Source organism: Bos javanicus, chromosome 2, assembly GCF_032452875.1.
Source record: "Bos javanicus breed banteng chromosome 2, ARS-OSU_banteng_1.0, whole genome shotgun sequence".
Classification (NCBI taxonomy): Eukaryota; Metazoa; Chordata; class Mammalia; order Artiodactyla; family Bovidae; genus Bos; species Bos javanicus.
This window is the reverse complement of record NC_083869.1, coordinates 23,901,564-23,923,798: the sequence shown is the minus strand read 5'-3', so window position 1 is coordinate 23,923,798 and position 22,235 is coordinate 23,901,564. Positions and strand designations below refer to the sequence as shown.

The window sequence follows — 22,235 nt, the reverse complement described above, 5'->3', positions numbered from 1 at the left end:
AGAGAGAGCCCTGGTGCAGGACAGACTGGCTGCCCCTGAGACAAGGCTGGCCTCCCTGATTCGGTTATCAGATGCTGATACTGGGCCGTCTCATCAAACCTTCCTGCAGCCAGCTTGCCTGATCTTGTTAAGCTGTGTCTAATGCTGATTCCAGGGAAGAACTTGTCTTTGCTGTTTGTCAGGAAGAAAAGCACATTTGTCTTAGAAGTATTTTGCCTTCCTGCTCGGTAGTAAATCCTTTAGACTGCACATATACTCTAATGTCTTGACAAATTTAGAGATTAGGTTCCATTAAATTTTTATTTTCTAAAAGGACTTGGAACACTCCTTAAATTCAAGACTAAATTCAAGCTCATGAAACAAACCCTGCACAACAAAACTTAATGGAAAGTATTGCCTATAGGTCTAAAATATGTAAAAGTATTTGCTTTGTAAAAATTTACTTCAGGGTCTACAAAGTTTAAGGACCAGTTTGTTCCTTGGCATGAACCCAACAAGTATCCAAAGCAATAAATATGTGGTAAGACAATTAACTCTTCTTGAGCCATTAATAAGGAATTGGGTTAAATACACAAAATAAAATGGGCTTCCTAGGTGGCTCAGTGGTAAAGAATTTGCCTGCTGATGTAGGAGACTTGGTTCAAGCCCTGCATTGGTAAGATCCCCTGAAGGAGGAAATGGCAACCTGCACCAGTATTCTTGCCTGGAAAATTTCATGGACAGAGGAACCTGGTGAGCTACAGTCCGTGGGGTTGCAGAGAGTCAGACACAACTGAGTAACTGAGCATGTATGCAATGCATACATAATAAAATAACTGATACTCCTTAAAATTACAGGAGAGTCAAAAATCGATGTAATTACCACAGAAAATCCTTCTATTTTATTTTAAATTTCATCAGAATGTCTAACTTGTGTAAATTGAATTTCTGTGGCTGCTTATAAATATCATTTGCAAGGTCCATGTGTATTAGCTTGAATTCCAGTGACACATAATCATGGCGTTTCTTAACACCATTCCTATGTTCATACTGTAGCTATGTAGCTATGTTTGTAATGAAACAAACAAAATGCTTCATACGAGAATGCCTACTTTAAGAAAACCTAGTATACCATCTTCCAGACATACAAAGCAGATAAATACAGGGGTGATTAGTTGCAATACAAAAGGATTCTCTGATTTACAGCAGGATTCGTCAGAAGGGTTCCTTTGAATACATGCTCCCCCAGAGAGCTGAAGTGTTTTGCAGATCATTCAAACCACTTGACATCCAGATTGGGGGACAGAGAAACTTGGAATTTAAGCATTGAAAAAGCCATCATTAATTGGAGATTAACACAAAATGAATAAGAGATTCTCTGTTACTTCAGTAGTAGAAAAACATAACTTGCTTTAGAAATGTAGATAGCCATATGTATATACATGCATAGGTTAAGTTAGAAATAATATTTTCCTTTTTTTTTTTTTTTGTGGAGCACCTGCGTGCCAGGAACCATGTAGGACTATCTATTATGTATATTGAATTCTACTACTAATCTTGTGAGAAAGATTGCACCATTTTGCAAATAAAAATACTGAGGCTCCTGGGAGCATTCTGCCCGAAGCCGGGGACTAGTAACTGACAGAAGTGAGTTTTGAATCTAGGTCTGCAAGGTGCACCGTCTTCTCCCTTTGCTGCCTCCAAGGGATTCCTACCCTCACTCTGCCCAACCCTTCCTATGCCTGATGCTCCCTGCCTTCCCCTCTACCCCGCCCCGGACCAGATTGTTGACATCTTTGATAACTCACCTAACACCAACTTTTATGAGTGAAGATAACCAGACTCCACCTATTCTGCTGAAACACATGCTGCTGCTGCTAAGTCGCTTCAGTCGTGTCCGACTCTGTGCGACCCTATGGACGGCAGCCCACCGGGCTCCTCTGTCCACGGGATTCTCTAGGCAAGAACACTGGAGTGGGTCGCGATTTTCCTCTCCGGCTGAAACACAGCAGTCCAAGACACTGTTCATGACTTCAGTTGGTGCCTTGCTGGGCAGGAGTGGGTAGAACCTCCTCTTCTAGATGACGGTGGGCGCCATCTAGAGGCGTATGCAGGCAGTGCTGGTCAGGAGGTAGGAAGCCAGCGATTGAAGCAGCACAGCCCAGCTTGTGACCCAAGCACAGGTCAGCTTGGTGAAGGATTGAGGCAGGCCGTTTAACGCGATGATAGGGCTGGGTGCTGGACAGGGAGGCAGGAAACAGGCTCCGTGATGGAGGTGGGTGGCCAGGCAGGCTGATGAACAGGCCGGGTGTCGGAAGGATGCCAGGAAGTGCTGTCAACAAGGCAGTCTGCCACTTTGAGAAGAATTAGGATACCAGATGCAGAAAGACAGAAACCCAGTTTCTCCAACTGAAATAGGAACTCCGTTAGAATGGGGCACCTGGTGCTCAGAGTGGGAAAAGCAGTAATGCAGACACGCTTCTCAGTTCTGGCTTTGATTGCCTCCCTTTCTCCTGATGAGGAAGAGAAGAGCTAAATGGATTGCATCCTCTAGGAGAGGGTCAAGTGAGCCCCAGTATTGGGGCCAGAAGGTGAGAGGGGGAGCACTGCCAAATGTTTTGTATTTTCCTGGTGATTTGGAATGATTAGGTAGTCAATAAATCTATCAATTGGCTGGTTGAAAAAAGAACCTGTATGGCTAAAATTAATACTTAATCAAAATTAATCAATTTTCCTACTGAGCCTTGGAAAGAGGTTCTTTTTTATTTTTAATTGATTGATTGCTTTACAGTTTTGAGAAGTATTTAAAACTATCATCAGTAAGAATAGCTTTATTCAGCGTTTCTTTTGAATCACCCATTGTGTAGAGCACTTAAATTATGTCCTTTAATTGTTGTGAAGAATTAATGAGACATCATAGTCAAGACGCCTGGGGCGGTGCATGGTGCATAGTGTTCCAGCCACACACGTGGAGATCCACATGCCTACAGGATGCACAGGAGATTAGTACTGTTCAGGGTGAGTGGGTCATTAAGTGTTTAGAAGGTAGGAGAAGGACTGATTTAGTGGAGTGATAGATGAGAGAGAGCTAGGTCAGATAGGAGGGAGAAACCCTCCGATCGTCTCAGTATCATGCCACAGTTAATTCTTTTTCTGAGAGCCCATCACCACTAGTTACATCGTAGGACTGGGCTCAGAGACCCTGTATCCTCTACAGGAAACACAATGAGGTCTTCCCAGGTGACACGCAAGGGATATTGCTCTTCGGGTGTGTCTGATGCAAAGTAATCAGTGATAAGCTGGCCTCTGCTGCTATTACAGAATCTCTTTGGGGATGCAGCTTTGGCCCAGTACCTCTCCAGAGGTCTCAGTGTAACTTGGGACTCACAGGTCAAGATTGGTTTAGCTAATCCAATCTCGTGTTTATCCAGAAGCCTATCTGGAGACAAGGATTTGGCTGCAGTGGTTTTTATGGAGGACACCCCAGGAAGTGTTGTAAGGAAGTAGGGGAATTGAGACACGGAATGAGGAATGCCAATAAAAATGTGTAGATGAGGAGTTCAGCTGTGGGCAGCTGGGCTCACTCCTTCCAGGAACCCTCTAACAAATTGTGTCAGGTAGAAGCCAGGGTATTTATCTTCTACTGTCATGCCTCTTTGGAAGATGTACCCGGCAAGCTTTAACTTGTCCGGTGTCCAGCACTCTGCCCTTAAGCAGAGCAATGCAGATGAAGAGGGAAACTGCAAGTATGTGCCGGAACTGTCCAGAAACCTATGGATGCTTCTGAGGGTAAGGCTAGGGTGGGAGAAATGGGTGGGGAGGATCTGGTAGGACTCCAGCAGCATCTGCTAAACCCACCTTCATCCCTGAAAACACGCCAGTTTTTAAATCGTTTCATGTTTGAAAATCCTCAAAATAAATGGCCATCTTAATATAAAATGGGACATTTCTTCACTGTTGATGTTTCATAGTTTGTGCTGATTGCTTTCTTCAGTCTTTGTCACTGTATATATTTCCTTTCAGTAGCCTTTCTGAACATTAATTTGCAAATGAGCAGAAAATAAAAGTCTCAACAGTCCCTATTTAATAAGTAGAGAGACATGAACAGATCTCCAGTGGATGTGTGAGTTTAAAGGAATGGTAGTATCCTGCCTTTGAGTGTACATACTGAGCAATGCATATTGATTCTGCTGCATTGAGAACATTGGAATGGGAGAACATTGGAATGTAAATGTCTTTATTTGAGATTTATTTCCTAAGCACATTGCAGGTCCCGGCCTGGAATTCAGATATAAACAAGGCCTGAACCTCAGGGACTACAGAGACAGTGATTCATCTTTAGGGTGAAAATGTTCTTCTCAAGACTTCTTCCCTGTGCCCAGTTATCCCAGTGCCCAACCCACACTTCCCCAGTCCATTCAGACTTCTGAGTAAATTGGTCCTGAGTATACTTAGTCTGCTGAAAGTCGAGTTTGAATTTGCAAGCTGCCCTTGTTTCAGGTGAGGTTTTACAGTCCTACTTTCAAGACCGAATCTTGTATCTGTGACTCCCTGTCCTTACATGTGAGAGGATGGAGGATGAAGGAGGAGATGAAGGCGGGTTGGCTCCCACCCTCAGCCCTGGTGGGAGAGCCGGGGACACTGGGAATGAGCAAAGGTGCTGGATGGAATGACGGGGGCCGGTGCCCCTCTGTACAGAGGTCCTGACGCACAAGGCTTTGCTGAGGAGAGCGCTTGGCAACACTAACATGACTAAACGTGTTATGTTTAGGAGGAGGCAGGGGTCACGTTAAACTCTCTGGGGAAGACCAAGAAAATGTTCAGTCTTTTGTCTTTCTCACAAGAGCTGCTTGCTAGCAAGAAGACGGACTCATGTGAGTGATTTTCACAGTTGGACTTTCAAAGCCTGTGTCTTTGTATTTGTTTTGGTGACACACGATGACAGGTGTCAGGGATAGGAGGTGAGAAATGAAGGAAACAACTTAGTCTGTAAAAATCTATAGCTGGCTCACAAATAACAGATCTTCAGATCTTCAGAGTTCTTTCGCATTATACTTTGTAGATAATCATAGATAATTAAGCTACAGGGATAGTGGCAGGAGTAATAGGTATGGTTCATCCCTGACAGGTTTTTAAATAGATATTTACACTGGAGAGTGTAAATTAGGCTAAAAGAGTTCTTTCTGAAAGATTCAGATGATTTTTTAAAAATGAAGTAGGCTAGTGGGATCTTTGAGAAAACCTAATAATCCAGAGAATTTGTGAAAGTCTGTGATTCATCATAATCCATCTTGTGTTTTTACTAGAATTTGAAAATTACTCAGAAGTATCTGACTTGCTGGGTATTAATATTTCAGTTCTGGGGATATTTTTCTGACTGAGTTTGTTTGTAGCTGCCTTTCTGGAAAATTTATTAGCAGGCCATTTTTGTTTCCCCTTGATCTCTCTTTCTCTTCTGAGGTATTATTTTATTTTCCTGAACACAGTTTTATATGATAATATCTGTGCAGAAGCAGTTTGCTATGGTTCAAGGAACTGGATTCATAGGGGCATTTGTCCTACTAATGTGGTTAGAAGGTCACTAACTTGATCTTAATAACTTTCCTGTTATCATGTATTAGATGCATGAAAGGAAAACTACGCCTTCTAGCTCAGGATTGCCTATATGTACGGACCTTAGTTGATAATTCCTTGCAAAATGAATAGCCAGGTGATTTCAAGGGTTTGCATTGCTTGAGACTAGTTAGGATTAACCCAAGTATTATCACATATGGTGCATGCAGAGAGGAAATTACTTGTGTAGCACACCTTAAACTTTAAAATCATTGATTCAGAACATTTTATAAGCTTCCTGCACTGTACTTCGTTGGATGCTGTTTTTACTATGTTGTGGCTGCGGGAGGCAGCATAATACAAAAAGCTTGGAATCTGTAGTCAGAGAGTCACAACTAGAATCTGGCTGTGCATTATTTGCTATCTGTGTACCAGGGCCTCACGAACCAACCATGGTCACCTTCATTTTCCTCGTCTCTTTAAGACAGAATGACATAACAGTATCCCTATTTTGGCTTTTTATTTAAATACCGTAATTGAACTCTCTCACTTGGGGAAAAAAGCAAGTTCATCTTCAAAAAATGTCCCACATTTTCTTAGAGATAGTAATGCTCGGTCACTCTGTCATGTCGGACTCTTTGCAACACCATGGACGGTAGCCCGCCAGGTTCCTCTGCCCATGAAATTTTCCAGGCAAGAATACAGAGTGGAGGGCCATTTCCTACTCCAGGGGATCTTCCCAAACCAAGGATCGAATCCATGTCTCTTGTGCCTCCAGTATTGGCAGGCAGATTCTTTACTACCGATGCCACGTGGGACACCTTGAGATAGTAGTCATATAGAAAGATAACCACGCACACAAAAAGGACATGTGCAAGATTGGCAGCAGCCTTATTCATAATATGCCCAAACCAGAAATAACCCAAATGTCCACCAGGAGGAGAATGGATAAGCAGACTGGGGCATATCCATGCAGTGGTCCACAGGTCAAGGGAAAAACAGCTGCTCCACATGACAACATGGATGAATCTTATAGACATTATGTTGAGCAAAAGAAGCCAGACACTAAAGAGGGCATATTGTCTGATTCCTTTTAGGTAAAATCTAAAACTGGCAAAATTCCTTTATGGTGATAGAAATCAGAAGATCAATTGCCTCTGAAAGGACGGTCTTGACTTGAAAGGGGCATGAGGGAAGTCACAGTGGTGACAGAAATGTTCTGTCTTGATTTGGGTGATGATTACAGGGTGTATATATTTGTCAAAGCTTGTTAAACTGTGCAATTGAACCGAGTGTTTTACTGTATAGAAATGAGTTGACCTATGAACAGGGCGAGTTTGTACTGTGGGGGTCCACTCATAGCAGAGTTTTTTCAGTAGTAAATACGACAGTATAAGAGAGTGTGTGGCTGGCTGAATCTGTTGATGTGTAGGAACCACGATATACTCCCGATTTTCTACTACATGAGGGGGTTGGCACCTCTAACTCCCACGTTGTTCAAGGGTCAGCTGTCCACTTCTGAGAAAACACAACTCATCCACTGATAAGATGTCGACTTTTCTAACAACTGGTTTTTGGGGTTCTCAGGACGCAGTGACCATCTGCACTCTGGGAATTGGGACGGCCTTTGGAGAGTCCATTCTGGACAACACCCCGCGCCATGCGACCATCGTTACCAGGGAGAGCAGTGAGCTGCTCCGCATCGAGCAGAAGGACTTCAAGGCACTATGGGAGGTGAGCCTCAGGGCGGCTTTGTCAATTAACGTGGTTGCAGAGAAGAAAGGGAGTACCACGTGGATAATGGCATTTAGTCAAGCCTTAATGTGTTCTGTTCTCAGCCAGTGGATGGAATTTAATTTTCAAAACTTGTTTTTGAAATGAGTGAGTGAAAAAGGCATTTTGACACAAGACATCCTTCTTTTTTTTATTTTTTAATTTAGCGCTTGCTCAATTTCCTGTGGTTTGACATACATGATAATTATTTCTTGAATGACCATAGAGTGTTTTATGTATTTCCTCCCTCCCATTCCACAAATGTATTCTTAACCATAGAACAAAATACTTTGACATTTTCTTTGGCATTTTCAAAATCATCATTGACATGATCCCTGGAAAAGTGGGATGAATGGGGTTAACATCTGCTTCATTTAAATGCTTTTAAAAATGAAGTGCCCTGTAATAAGGTATGGGAAACGAGGGACATAAAGATGGCTGGTTACCTGCCAGCCTAAAATGCACGGGTGTCACAGCAGTGGCTGGAGCAGCCAGTCCTGGCGGCTGGTGCATTTCCTGCTGCTGACCAGCATCCCTTAGGGTACCACGCTCATTTACAAAAAAGGACGGGGAATAAATCTTATATGCAGTCATGGCAAATGGAGCACTTAGGCCCTCTCATCTTTTATGCTTATTCCTTTTCAGTTCTTGAAGCTTCTGATTTTTACCTGTGGGTTGTTCCCTATCTTTGTCCTGGGCTCAGTATGTCCAAGTGTTAACCCATCGAGCTGGCAGGCTTTACCACTTGTCCCAGTGTGGCTAAGATTTTAAACTTGATCTAAAAAGAATTTTGTGTAATCAAATTGCTTCCTCCAGAGCCAAACAAATGCCAGATGCATTAAGGGAGCAAGCCTGCAGGTGAGTGAGTGATGCTTTGCCTTGAAAGTCCTGCAAGCCTTGGAAGGCCCCGGTGGTGAAACCTGGTACTTTTATTCTTGGTAGTAGTGAATAAATTGCAGGGTTACTTGTTTGAAATGTTCCTCTTAGAAAATATTAAAGAGCTCCAACTGCTCTGTAAAGTTCAGAGACAAAAGCGAGTTTTAGGAAGGCAAAGCCAAAGTAGGTTTGCGTGAGGTTTGTGCGGAGAGGTTTTCTGTCAATTAAAAGGGCCCAGGCTTGAGGCAAATAAGCTGCTTTTTGGATCTTTAAAAGGTAAACCAAAAAGTCTTTTCCAAAAGAAAATTTGGAAGACTGGTTTAAGAACAAAAAATGACTCCTGCTTGCGGTATGTGTCATTATAACTGCTTTCATCTGTGATGACTTATTCAAGTTGTTGGTCGAGGATGGTTTGCGGGCAATAATTAAAAATTTATTTTAATTAGGAGGTCCTAGTGCTGTGAAAAGTTCCTGAGAAGTTGCTACCTGTGAACATTCTACAACATTTATTTAAAACATTTTCGAACATACAGGAAATCAAAAAGGATAATACAATGAAAGACTGCAATCTCACTTGGTCCAGCAGTTACTAGCATTTAGCCATATTTGCTTCATCTTTTTCTGCTGAACCACTTTAATATAAATGTCAGGCATCATGACATTTCATCCTAAACATCAGCATATATCTCCAGACAATCAGAATATCCTGCTGCATATCCATAATACTGTTATTTCACCTACAAAACTAAAGATAATATCCTAATCTGATACCCAGTGCACAGCTGAAATTTCCCCATAAATACCCATAAATTTATCCCATGGGTATTTTTATATCTGTTTTATTTCAAACGAGGCTCAAATCAAGAACTGTGCATTACATTTGATTGTTATATCTAAGTCAGTCTCTCTCCTCCTCACGGCTTCCCTGTCTCTGTCTCGCTATGGCATTGACTTGTTAAAAAGGCCAGATTAGTTTCCTCCAAATTCGAGGTTTGTCTGATTGTTTTCTCATGGTATCTTTTTTGTACCTCTACTCCAGGGTTTCCTGAAAATGAAAGTTGGTGCTGAGGGTTTGATTAGGTCAAGTCAAACCGTTTTGGCAAGGAGAAGCCAAAGGTGATGCTGAGTACATTAAGGTGCTGCTAATGTCTGGATGCCTCACTGTTAGTGATGTGTTGATTTGACTCATTTGATCCCTCGGTTGGATTGTATTTGAGTATATTTTAGGGTGGGCTGTTTTTTGCAGAGATTTCCCTTAGAGGAAGATTGTTAAATGGGGGTATTGATGTAGAAGGTGGTCCTTGGTTTCCCAAACCTTGCCACGTGATTTTGTAGTGCAGTGGGTCCAGCCCTTCACCTGTAACCTCACAGCATGATTCTGGTCTCCCCTGTCAGTGAGCAGAAAAGGATGGAGGGAGTATATAGTCTGACCTCTTATTTTACAGGTCAGGATGTGGAACCTCATAGTGAGCAAGAAGTTAATAAGATACTTTACTTACCTGTTCATGCAACCAAGTGCAAAGTACAAATTAGGTGCCTCTCCAGCATTTTAACTGACTGAAGTGAGAGTACAGGGAACTCCATTATCTAGCTGCCTGTGTGAATCAGAACTTTATTCATGGGCACACTTGTGCATTTACAGTGCATGATCATCCTAAGAAATTGTGAAACTCTAGATTACCTTCTGAGGAATAAAGATCAACTTCTGTTTATTCTACTGTTCGCTTATTCAGCAAACACTTAAGGAAGATCTCCTGTGTGTCAGGCCTGGCAAGAGCAGTGAGCAAGATTGACAGAACTTCTTTTTGCTGGGCCAGGGCTTCTGTTCTGCTTGGAGGAGACAGAAAATAAACTAGCAAGTCAATAATATTATTTCAGGGTATAATATATCATTATCGTTAAGTAAAATCTATTTCTATTATTTGAATTTGGGTGATCTATTAATGGCATATGTAACACTAATCTGCTAGCAAAATATTGGATAACCAGAACACCTTTTCCTTGATTATGTCAGATAACAGAGTTGGTAATTCAGCCATTCATTACACTGGTACATAGTATCTGTAAGCAACATTAAAACTGAAGCTCATAGTGCCAGCTGAAGTCTGAGTTCGATCTGATAGCCAAATATCAAAAGTGAAGGAGGACATAGCTTCAGGATTCAGGGAGAAGCCTCACTGAACCATGAAATGGCAGGAAGAAGGCAGTAGAATGGCCAGCTGGATGCTGCTGCTCCTGTCAGTGTGGCAAGAAGCTCACTGTTAGGCTCTAGTTCCCACACAGTAAAAATTAGTTTGTCTGAATCATGGGTCTAAAGTCACGTGTTCATCTCATCTGCCTGCTCACTTTTGAGGACTGGCATGGTGGGTCCATTGTGTGGCAGGCACTCTCGGAGACTTCCCTCCTTATCTATGGCTTTGATGCCGTTTAAAGCAGTGAGGGTTGGATGGTATCACTGACTCAACGGACATGAGTTTGAGCAAACTCCGGGCGATGATGAGGGACAGGGAAGCCTGGCGTATTGCAGTCCATGGGTCACAAAGAGACACGACTGAGAGACTGAGCAACAAAGTAATTGACAAGGACCAGGAGTCTGAGGTCCTTCTAACTAGGAAATTATGGTGTCTAACCAGTAACAGGTAGCCCAGTCTAAAGAAGCTGTTTAACAGGCTGAGTGAATTATCTGTTTTAAATCTTACAGTTGGGACTTTAATGCCGACAGAGAGCTTGGTAATCCTGCTTCCTTTCCTAATCAGAGGCAAGTGTTCTCAGTTCTCAGCAAATGCACACTCAGAGACCTACGTGTGAGATACTGAAATTCTACTTAATTTCATCAAATACTCTTGCTTTATATTGTCATTAATGTTGTAGGTCAAACTGATAGCACCCAGAGTATTTTAAAAAATTATTATCATACTTTCAGAACAAACTTATGGTTGCCAGGCAGAGGGGAGAATGTTGTGGGGGAGCAATAGTTAGGGAATTTGGGATGGACGTGTACACGCTGCTGTTTTTAAGATGGATAATCAACAGGGTCCTACTGTACAGCACATGGAACTCTACTCAGTGTTACATGGCAGCCTGGATGTGAGGGGAGTTTGTGGGAGAATGGATACATATTTATGTGTGGCTGAGTCCCTTCACTGTTAGCCTGAAACTATCACACCATTGTTAATTGTCTATACCCCAACACAAAATAAAAAGTTTTAAAAAGTAAAAAATTTAAAAATCAGAAAATTCACATCAAAAAATTGTCATAAATGTGACCAGAGCATTCTCTCAGTCATTTATCAGTTCAGTTCAGTCACAGGGTTGTGTTCGACTCTTTGCCACCTCTTGGTCTGCAGCACGCCAGGCTTCCCTGTCCATCATCATCTCCCTGTCAATCATCTATACAAATATATAAAATCAAAAAAATATTCCCCAAGATATAACTGAGGTAGCAGCTTGATGCTTCTTTTGTACCCTATATCTTTCCTGATAGCTACTTTCCTAATGAAATCTTTAAATCTTTCAATCTTCCCTAATGAAAGCTACTTTCTTTCCTCTTTCCGTGCTTCAGTTGCCAATTTATGGTCATATATCCGAGGGTGCTAGGTTGCTCCATCTCAAAGTCAGGTCATATTTTCTTAGCTTAGGTGAATTACAGTAGCTTTATTCAGAGTTGGTCAATAACACGTCCCTCTTTTTTCATGCTTCTTTGATATTAGAACTTAATACAAATATTAACTAGGTTATAAAACATCTCATTTTTAATAGCATCTTGGAGGGGGGAGGGCAAAAGTAAGAGTGAAAAGAGAAAGTTATGTTTTTGAATTTCAGAATAAAATTTAAAAAGTTGAAGTACCATTTTTTAGTTCTTGAGAATTGTGATTTAAACTCTGACTCTAGAGGCATTGTATATCCTCGGTAAGGCAGTTAAATGGCAAAGCAGTTTAAGTGTTGGTTTGGGAGTTCTAAGCCATTATTAATACTTGATCCAAGATTATGAGTATTTATGACTGCTGGTGGCTCTTGAAATAAATAAATACCAATTTACTGTCCAACTCCATGAATTCCTTCTGAGCACACACAGTCTAAGGTTGTCAGCGATTAGACCAATAACAAAGGGTTTTTTTTTATTTTCTTCCTGACTTTCCAGCTGATGTTTTGGATGAAGATGCTTTCAGGTTTACAGCGCATTTTGACATCTTTACAGGGAATATTCCAAATACATGGACTTGAATGAGGATATGAGCCCAATATGTTCAGAGAAGTAGACTGGGGAGTCACTCTCCATCAGACTCATAAACGATGCCGCTGAGAGGTACTTGCACTGGTCATCTGCCAGCTGTGTTCCAGCTGCACGAACATCATTCTGGGCGAAAGCTCTCCTTCATTGCAAGCTATGTTTGAACATGTTCAGAGTAGTACAGACTGGTGAATAAATTACTTGACCTTTAAAGACAGCAATGAAACTAATTTTTATTTTATGTAAAATTTTTATTTTGATTTTTTAATTTTATTTAAAAATAAAGCAGTATTTTAAATTTGTAGTCTGAGCCATGCCACCGTAAAAGTGGCTTTTTGGCTGTAATAGTTACCCAGGAGCTCTGTGATTTTATTCTAACCAAGACCTGCTGCTACTGCTGCTAAGTCGCTTCAGTCGTGTCCGACTCTGTGTGACCCCATAGACGGCAGCCCACCAGGCTCCTCTGTCCCTGGGGTTCTCCAGGCAAGAATACTGGAGTGGGTTGCCATTTCCGTCTCCAGGGCATGAAAGTGAAAGTTAAGTCTCTCAGTCGTGTCCGACTCCTAGCCACCCCATGGACTGCAGCCCAGCAGGCTGCTCCGTCCATGGGATTTTCCGTGCAAGAGTACTGGAGTGGGTGCCGTTGCCTTCTCCCAACCAAGACCTACAGTATCACAGAGAACTGTTGCTCAGATGCAGTGATTGATCCAGTAGAGTTTATTCGCCATACATGTCTGTGGCCTCAGTAAATATTGTTGGCTGATGATTTTTTATGCTTTCTGAGATATAAAATGGAATGGTGAAAATGAGAGAGATGTGCATGTTTCTTTCTTAGGAAGAGAATACAGCTTGTAAACAATATTTCTAAGAGTAATGAATATTGCCAAAGAAATATTTCTGCATCTGTCTCTATTCCCTAATTTTCAGTGTTTTATTTCTCGATTCTACCAGATATATTGGCAGTTGTTGGACTGAAAAGCTTTTTAGCCATTTCTGTTTACTGCCTCTTTTGGACTACGCAGAGAGAAAAAGCCCTTTTCCATTAGTAATCTTTCAAGCCACTATGAGAATAGGAATTATGGAAATAACAGCAGCTTAGTCTTTGCTGATGCACTTTAAAAACCATATTGGAATAATATACCTCTCAGAGGCATCCGCTCCAGCTTGAATAGATTTGATGTTCCTATCTGTCTTGGGCTGTCAGAAAAATTAAAGCCCAATACTTAAAACATAGTATCTTAGAACATAAAAATCTCAGAAGCCCTTTGTGTGGGTTTTAATACTTTATTTAGCATGCAAAAAAAATTCAGGTTGTTTTACTTTTGCATTAATGGTAGCCTTTCAAGGTAGACTGATATTTCAAATAAATGCATAGATGTTGAACTCTGGGTATAGCTGTTGAATTCTGTGACCCACCCTCAGGTAGGCCGCCCCTGACCTGCCTGTTAATATGCAGGGTCTCCCCCACCCCCAGCTGAGGATTAACCAGAGCCTAAAAGCCAAGTGACCTGCTTTCTCCCAAGTCAGAGGCCTGTACTGACTTTTTGGCAACTTTGGAGCTTGTACTGTAGGGTTACTTCCCAGGCCAGAAATTTGCATCAAAGGACTAAGAAAAATACATCCAAAAATAAACATGAAAGCCAAGACTTCGTGCCAGGAACTCCAGCCACACACATCCTGTTGGTTCTCCCGCCTCTCTGCTCACAGTTCTGCTGCTTTTAAACTGAGCGGAAGCCTGCTCGGCTGACTAGGGCTTCATGTCTGCCCCAGGCTCTCACTCCTCTGTCCGCCAGCCTTTCCACGGGGTGGCAGAATGATTCAGATCCAGAGGGGAAGGGAGTGAAGTTACTAGGAGGTAACTAAAGTTAAAAAGATCTATATACACATAGGCAGTCAGAGGCAATCAGAAAAGACTTCCTGAGCTTTCCTAGAGAGGCACCAGCCCTGCTTCTCTCTCGGGACTAAGATCCTCTTAACAGTAACAGATCCTAACAGGAAATTATCGGCGATGAAGGTGCATTTTGCTGTCCAGATACAGGACAGCTCTTCACTGGATGTCTGAGAACACTGAGAAAAAGGAAAAGAAGGACGCATGCCCTGCAAGGTCAGGATGGATTCTTATCTATTCTTTAGTGGGGAAATAATTACATGTCGCAGCTTGCAGTTTGGTTTTATACTCTAAGACATCTCTGGCTTTTCTAATGAAGTTCCACCAGACCTAAATATGTACCATGGCACTGACATAATTTGATTTCATCTTTATTTGTGGGGAGAGAGTGGTAGGGGGGAGTAGTGACTTGTGTTTCTGATGGTGAAGGATTTGTTTATTTAGCCGGATGATCTTAAATGTTTCTAGAAGATAAAAATATTTGTTCTTAATTAGGCAGAGTTACATTTAACACATTAATATTAAATACATGTATTTAGTGAATGGCATCTATTAAAAATGAATTTGGGGCAAGGAAACAGATTGAAAGTGATGGTATTTCACCCTCTGAATGCCTGCAGCTCTCAGACTGTATGAAGTCCTTAGTGTTTATGGGAAACTCTGCTACATTATTGATGACTTGCAGTCCCACCAGCTCTGAAAGCTGTGATCTCACTGTTTCTCAGATGATGACCAGGGGATCTGAACAGATCAAGGCTTGGCTGTCAGGTGCCAGAAGTGCCCAGATGTTGCTGGTAGGGCTGTTGGCAGGGTGCCGTAAGCAGTGTCATTCCTTCTTAGCCAGTGTTCCTTTGGGTGTTCATTTCAGGACTGTGCAGTGGACGTTCATGTCTTCTAGGAGTTGCTGTTGGTAGAAGCTTTGGAGTCCTTCCTCTGGTTGTGCCTGTGCCAGCATGCCGTTGACAACTCCCCACCCTCTCCCTACACTTTAACCTAGCAGTATCCCTCTTCTCTCTCTCACCTGTCAGGCTGCATACTTGCTAAAGAGATGCTCAGCTCAATGTTAATTGATGCTTCTTGGGAATTTCTCTAGAAACTTCTGTCATACTTAGCAAGCAGACTTGGCTCGCACCATGGGGAGATACAAAATGCACCGTATCTGTCTTTCTGGCTTAGGATCTAGCATAGAAGACAGACAAACATGAACACAAATCACCCTGATACAAACTGAAAGGTACTACAGGAAAGATAGAGGGTTCTGAAGGGTGTATGGGGGCGGGCGGGGAGAGATTCATTTCCATGCAGGCTATCATTTCATCCAAAGACAAAGAGATCTGGTGAATTCTTGTGTGGCTAACAAGGCCGTTTTTCAGCTTCCCTGAAGGACTGGGGTCAGTTAACCAAATTATAGTGTTTGAGGCAGCCTTGTCCCAAGGGACTGACCACACAGAAGAGGTTGGACTTCCTCGCTTGTGTCGTGCTGGCCGGCCTTCTCCCGTCCTGGGCTGCTTGTGCCAGCTTGTTTAGGGGTCTGCCTGCTCTCTTGAGGGTGTCATGCGTTATACTTCCAAATGTCTGGCTTTGTGTTTTGTTCGTTGTTCAGTTATCACTGGAGAAATCTGTTCTGAAGTTTAATGGGTCCCCCAGGCAAAGGCAGTGTGAGTTGGGAGAACTTTTAAGAGCTTGAGATTTTCAGAAGGAACTCGTGGTGTGGGCTGGGGATATTGTTAAGCTCTTTATGTGTCAGGAGCCCTGTGGTCATGGGACTTTCCTACTCTCATCAGACCGAATTCCACTCCTGTGTAGTCTGCAGGCCCCCGTGGAGAGGTTAGGGCCCAGTCACCAGGGCAGGGTGTCTGACACTGAGGAAGGAGCAGCAGGAAATCCTGCCCCAAAGTCGGTAGCTCCAAATTCCTGCAGTCTTGCTTCAGTTGCTCTCACTGACCTCAGTGTTTTGAGCTGTCTAGCTCAAACCAATAAATGCAAGACAGACCTTCTGAAGGCTCTTGATGTGGTTGAGTGTTCTGGCCTGAAATTCTGAACTATTCCTGGTTTCACCCAAGTTTGCTGAATGCCTTTTTGGAAGGCTTCCTGGGCCACCTATTTGTAAGATAAATATACCTTTACTGAAATCCTGCCTTGCTGACAGCAATGGTCCAAGTTAATGTTGAATGTTAGGTGCCTTATAAGTTGAACAATTTAGCACCTTCCACTCATCTTTTGGTTTGCAAATTCAAGGTGGCACAGCCACAGATTATGTGAATGGAAAGAATAACGTATAGGCAGCAGTTGATATAGTATCAGAATATGTGACTTGAAAGGCAAGAACTTTTTGGTTTCTTTCATCATTTATAATTGTAATTCATAAAACTAGTTCCATGTTAGAATTTCCTGGGAGTTGTTAGAAAATTCCCATGATGGGCCATCTCTAGACCAATGAAACTAGGGCCTCTAGATGGTAGGGGCTAGGCATCAGAGCTCCTTAAAACTCCCCAGCTGGATTTACCGAGAACCCCTGTCTTCTGGCACCGGGCTCAGGTATCCACTCTGCGCTCACTGCTCCTGTGTGACCCTGCCCTGTGCTAAGGCTCTACGACTGAATGATATGTTGGTTCCTTACTAGTCTGTGCTAACTTTTCCAAGTGCTGTTATTCCTTCCCTTTTTCAGACATTCTGCTTCCAAATTGGGATTTCTGCCAGATTTAAGTGATAATGGCTATCAAAACTTTAGAGACCGAGTGAGTGGCATTTGTTTGAGGCTTTTTGATTAGATGTTGCCTATGTGGTCTGGTTATTAAAAGTGCAAGAATTAGGTGCAAAATCACCACCAAATTCCAGTCCTACAAGTACATGTTCACTTAGTTGTCAGAATAATGATATCTTCATATATCACGTAGCTCCTGGAAAATTTCACTGTGACCTTGTACGAGATAAGAGTGAAAAGGGCAAGTTGTATCTTAGTGTTATTATGAAAAGAGTTTTGAACTCATGAACCCCTAGATCCCTGATCTGTCCCTGGACTATACATTGAGAATCACTTAAGATAAAGTCCCAGAAAAAGAAATACTAGTTGAAGGGTATGAAAACTTTTATGGCTCTCGATAAATATGATCACATTTATTTTCAGTGGTTTTTATTCTGCCACCAAGAGTATTTGAGCATTCCTATTACATCCGGCCTTGGTCAGGATGACCATTTTATATATGTTTATTTATATATATGTGTATATACTTATACACACACACACTCTCTTAGCTCAGCTGGTAAAGAATCTGCCTGCAGTGTAGGAGGCCCCAGTTCAACTCCCGGGTCAGGAAGAGCCCCTGGAGAAGGGATAGGCTACCCACTCTAGTATTCTTGGGTTTCCCTGGTGGCTCAGATGGTAGAGAATCCACCTACAATGCAGGAGACCTGAGTTCGATCCCTGGGTTGGGAAGGTCCCTTGGAGGAGGGCATGGCAACCCACTCCCATATTCTTGCCTGGAGAATCCCCATGGACAGAGAAGTGTGGTGGGCTACAGTCTTTGTCATCTCAGAGTCAGACACAACTGAGCGACTAAGCACAGCACATGTGTGTTTTTATTTCCATCATATTGTTATTGTGTTTGATTACTGCTGAGATGGTGGAGATTTTCTTCAGTATTTCTTTACTGATTATGCATACACCCTCTTTCAGGACATGTTACTCATACATAGATTGGCATTTATTTATCCATTTATGTGAATGCTGTATTTTATCAAGACATTGACCCTTTCTGGTATTTCCTTCAAATATTTTTTTCTTGGTCTGTTTTCATTTTTCATAATATTTAATGTATATAACTTCTAAATCCATTAAATCTACCACAGTTTCCCATAAATACCAAAGGTTTTGTCATAGGAGATGGAATATTAAGCAAGAGGACCATTAATAATTGAAAATTAATAAAGTAAAATCCTTACATGAATTCCTAATAATAATTGCACTACCTGGTGAGTCCTGGTATTGTTAATAATTTTTTGGAGATGTTTTAGCACAGCTGGGAATTAATCTCCTTCATATTCACTTTCTTGCTTTCTGCTTTTGCTTTATATTTTTCTATTCCTCATCCTGGCCTCTTTTACACACTTCTTTTAGGTCTGAAATGTCAAACTTGTCTCTTTCCTCTTCTCACTATTTATTCAAACTTTCAAACATTCAGAAAAACTGAGAGTTCACTGGGTCATGATGAAAGTCTTGGTCTTGCTTCCAACCAATTCTGTGTCTTCAGGAATGTCACAATCTTCCTAAACCTCCTTCATAAAAATAATTTTTAAAAAAGGGTGAGGAAGACAATAATCCTATCACAAATGGTTGGGAGGAAGAAATGATGTGATGTAATCTATCTCTTAGCCCCAGAGAAGCATCCAGTAAATGGCCTGGGAAGCAGTGAAGGCTGAACACACAGATGGAGGAGCAGTTCAGACACGCGGGCCTGCTCAGTCACATGGTGCTGCTCTCACTGCTGCCTGGGGAGAGGTTCAAGCTATCTACCTTGGCATTCAAAGTTCTCTAAATTTGAAGGATGAGAATTCATCCTTTTCCAGCCATATTGCCTCTACTAATTTATACACATGCTCATATCAGCCTGAATCATGCCAGCAAGCATTAGCTGTGCATCCACTAAATGCCAGGGCCTGTGCTAGGCATGGGGACAAAGATCTGAACAGGCTGTGGCCCTCAAGGAGCTTGCAGTCTAATGAAGAGAAATATATGAAAATAAATCTTACAGTATGAATAGACATGAGCTCCAGCAGAGGCTCATGCAGGGGCTGGAGCTGGGAGGAGAACAGAGTATCTGCCAGGGACAGTTGGAGAGTTGCCAGAGTAAAACCTCCTCTGTGAGCTGCCATCGTGAGGCTGATACCAGTGTGATTGACAGAAAGATGCTGCCAGACACAGGCAAAGGATCCAGGTGCCACAGATGAAACACACCTGTGTTCTGATGGGACACAAGGGGGTCATAGCCGGTCTCTCGGTGAGAGGGCAAGCTTCTCTCATCCTCAAGTTCTTCATGGAGACAAGAGCCCATCAGAACCTCCTGGCCTTTCCTGAGAAGAGAACAGGGTTGTTTTGTTTTTTTTTCATTTAAGTATAGTTGATTTACAATGCTTCATTGATTTCTGCTGTACAGCAAAGTGATTTAGTTGTACATATATATACACTGTTTTTCATATTTTTGCATTATGGTTTATTATAAGATATTGAATATAGTTCTCTGTGCTATGCAGTAGGACTGCATTGTTTATCCATATGGCAGAAAGTGAAGAGGAACTCAAAAGCCTTTTGATGAAAGTGAAAGTGGAGAGTGAAAAAGTTGGCTTAAAGCTCAACATTCAGAAAACGAAGATCATGGCATCCGGTCCCATCACTTCATGGCAAATAGATGGGGAAACAGTGGAAACAGTGTCAGACTTTATTTTTCTGGGCTCCAAAATCACTTCAGATGGTGACTGCAGCCATGAAATTAAAAGACGCTTACTCCTTGGAAGGAAAGTTATGACAACCTAGATAGCGTATTCAAAAGCAGAGACATTACTTTGCCAACGAAGGTTTGTCTAGTCAAGGCTATGGTTTTTCCTGTGGTCATGTATGGATGTGAGAGTTGGACTGTGAAGAAGGCTGAGCGCCAAAGAATTGATGCTTTTGAACTGTGGTGTTGGAGAAGACTCTTGAGAGTCCCTTAGATTGCAAGGAGATCCAACCAGTCCATTCTGAAGGAGATCAGCCCTGGGATTTCTTTGGAAGGAATGATGCTAAAGCTGAAACTCCAGTACTTTGGCCACCTCATGCGAAGAGTTGACTCATTGGAAAAGACTCTGATGCTGGGAGGGATTGAGGGCAAGAGGAAAAGGGGACGCCAGAGGATGAGATGGCTGGATGGCATCACTGACTCAATGGATGTGAGTCTTGGTGAACTCGGGGAGTTGGTGATGGACAGGGAGGCCTGGCGTGCTGCGATTCATGGGGTCGCAAAGAGTCAGACACGACTGAGTGACTGATCTGATCTGATATATAATAGTTTGCATGTACTAATCAAACTCCCAATTCATCACTCCCCAACTCTTCCTCCTATTGACAGCCACAAGTCTGTTCTATACCTGTGAGTCTGATTCCTAGATAAATTCATTTGTGCCATATTTTAGATTCCACATATAAGTGATATCACAGGGTATTTGTCTTTCTCTTTCCGATTTATTTCATGTAGTATGACAATCTCTGGGTCCATCCTTGTTGCTGCAAATGGCATTATTTCATTCTTTTTTATGGCTGAGTAGTATTCCATTGATTATATGCACCACATCTGCCTTGTCCATCCACCTGTTGATGGACATTTAGATTGTTTCCATGTCTTAGCTGTTGTGAATAGTGTTGCTATGAACATAATGGTGCATATCAGAACACAGTTTTTTATTTCTTTCTTCACCTTCCTGAAGTCCTTCTCTAGCTTTTCCAGAGACTAGCTGTGTAACTGTTTGCTCCCTGGAGCAAAAACACATAACAAACCCAGAGACTGAAGGTAACATCTTCAGTGTAACAGCCCCTAACAGACCCCAACTTCAGGTTTACTAACTACTTCTCCAATCCTGCCTTCCCAGTCTCTTTGCTGAATGTTCCCTTTGCTTCCAACCACCTGTTTCTCCCGCTGTCCCATGATCCAGCCTGGACGATGTCTCCTCTGACATTTCCCAGCCCCCTCCCCTAGATCAAGTGAACAGCATCAAGAAGGAATGACAGCAGCCCCTTCACATAGGTGTTGTTTCTTGGCAGTTCATTTTCTAAATCAGATCTGTCTGTGACTGGATGGCTGGGAGCAGTCTGAGTGTCCTCCTGAGGAGCTGGGGATCCAGGTGATCAAAAAAACAAGGATGCTGAGAAGGACAGGTTGAGATCAGATCAGGGGCTGGGCATCAGGACAGCCAGCATCTGGGCTTGCTGAAGTTCATGGGAAATGAAGGCCCAGAGCATTGCCATTCTTCAAGCAGACCGAGAAACCTGGGAGCCGAGAGGCGCTGGGACCAAGAGACCCCTGAGCAAGAGGCCAAATGTGGCTTCAAGACTGACCCAGAGTGAACTAAGGACTATTATTGACACACTTAGGGGGTCCACTTGGCTTCTTCTGGGTTTGGAGGCCTGCAGGGCTTCATGAGTTAGGGCTTCCAGTGGGGGCTCTGCAGAACGGTGCAGCCAGGGTTCCTAGTGGCTATCAGGCCTGGGTTCTTGGGTCACAGAAGGTGGCAGTGAAGATAATAAACAATCAGTAATAAGAATAGAAGAGTTTTATTTGAACCAAACTGAAGACCAGCCCAGAAGCCAGCTCCTAGGTTACTCTGAGATGCTGCTCTGGAGATGCAGGGTTTTCAGCACAGTTTTATGTCTTGTCAGAACAAAGAACATTAAACAAGTCAGGGATATATTTCTTGTTCAAGGTTTCAAAATAAGCAAACCAGACTAGCACATGTACATCCAGTCAGTGTGGGCTTGGCACCTGGGAAGGGAGTCTTATCACTGAAGGAGAATCAGCATTAGCGTCCCAGGAAGGGATGCATTTAATCTTTATCTATAACATGGACATTCTCTTCTAGTTAATGCACCTTTTTATTTAATAATTAGAGCAGATATACGATGTTTGATAGTCTGCAAACAGGCGATTTTAATTAGCATAAAATTCAACTTAAGTCGTGTGTAAACCAGAATGACTCCCCTATATCTCAACATGTGAAAACGTCTTTTATCAGAGGCATAGAATGCTCCACATCACTCCATGTGTTCTCTCTGGGGCTTGGGGGAGTCTTCTCCCATCTCATGTAGGAGGAAGGTGAGCCCCCTAGAGCATCCTATTTGAAGGGCCCATGGCATCTGTCAAAGGGGCAGATCTGCATGAAAAACATCGTGGTTATTAGTATTTTGCATTT

The 22,235-nt window shown here is 42.4% G+C and overlaps 1 protein-coding gene across 3 annotated transcripts in view; it reads left to right on the top strand.

Annotated features, from left to right (window-relative positions):
• RAPGEF4 (Rap guanine nucleotide exchange factor 4) overlaps positions 1–22,235 on the top strand; it is a 334,045-nt gene that overhangs the window by 74,819 nt on the left and 236,991 nt on the right. For 2 of the 3 annotated variants that reach the window (XM_061435215.1, XM_061435208.1), the window contains exon 4: positions 7,120–7,266. In XM_061435215.1, coding sequence (XP_061291199.1) covers positions 7,120–7,266 — 147 coding nt within the window. Of the gene's footprint in view, positions 1–7,119; positions 7,267–14,145; positions 14,517–22,235 lie in introns of those variants that run through there. The other variant, XM_061435223.1, reaches the window with a different exon arrangement.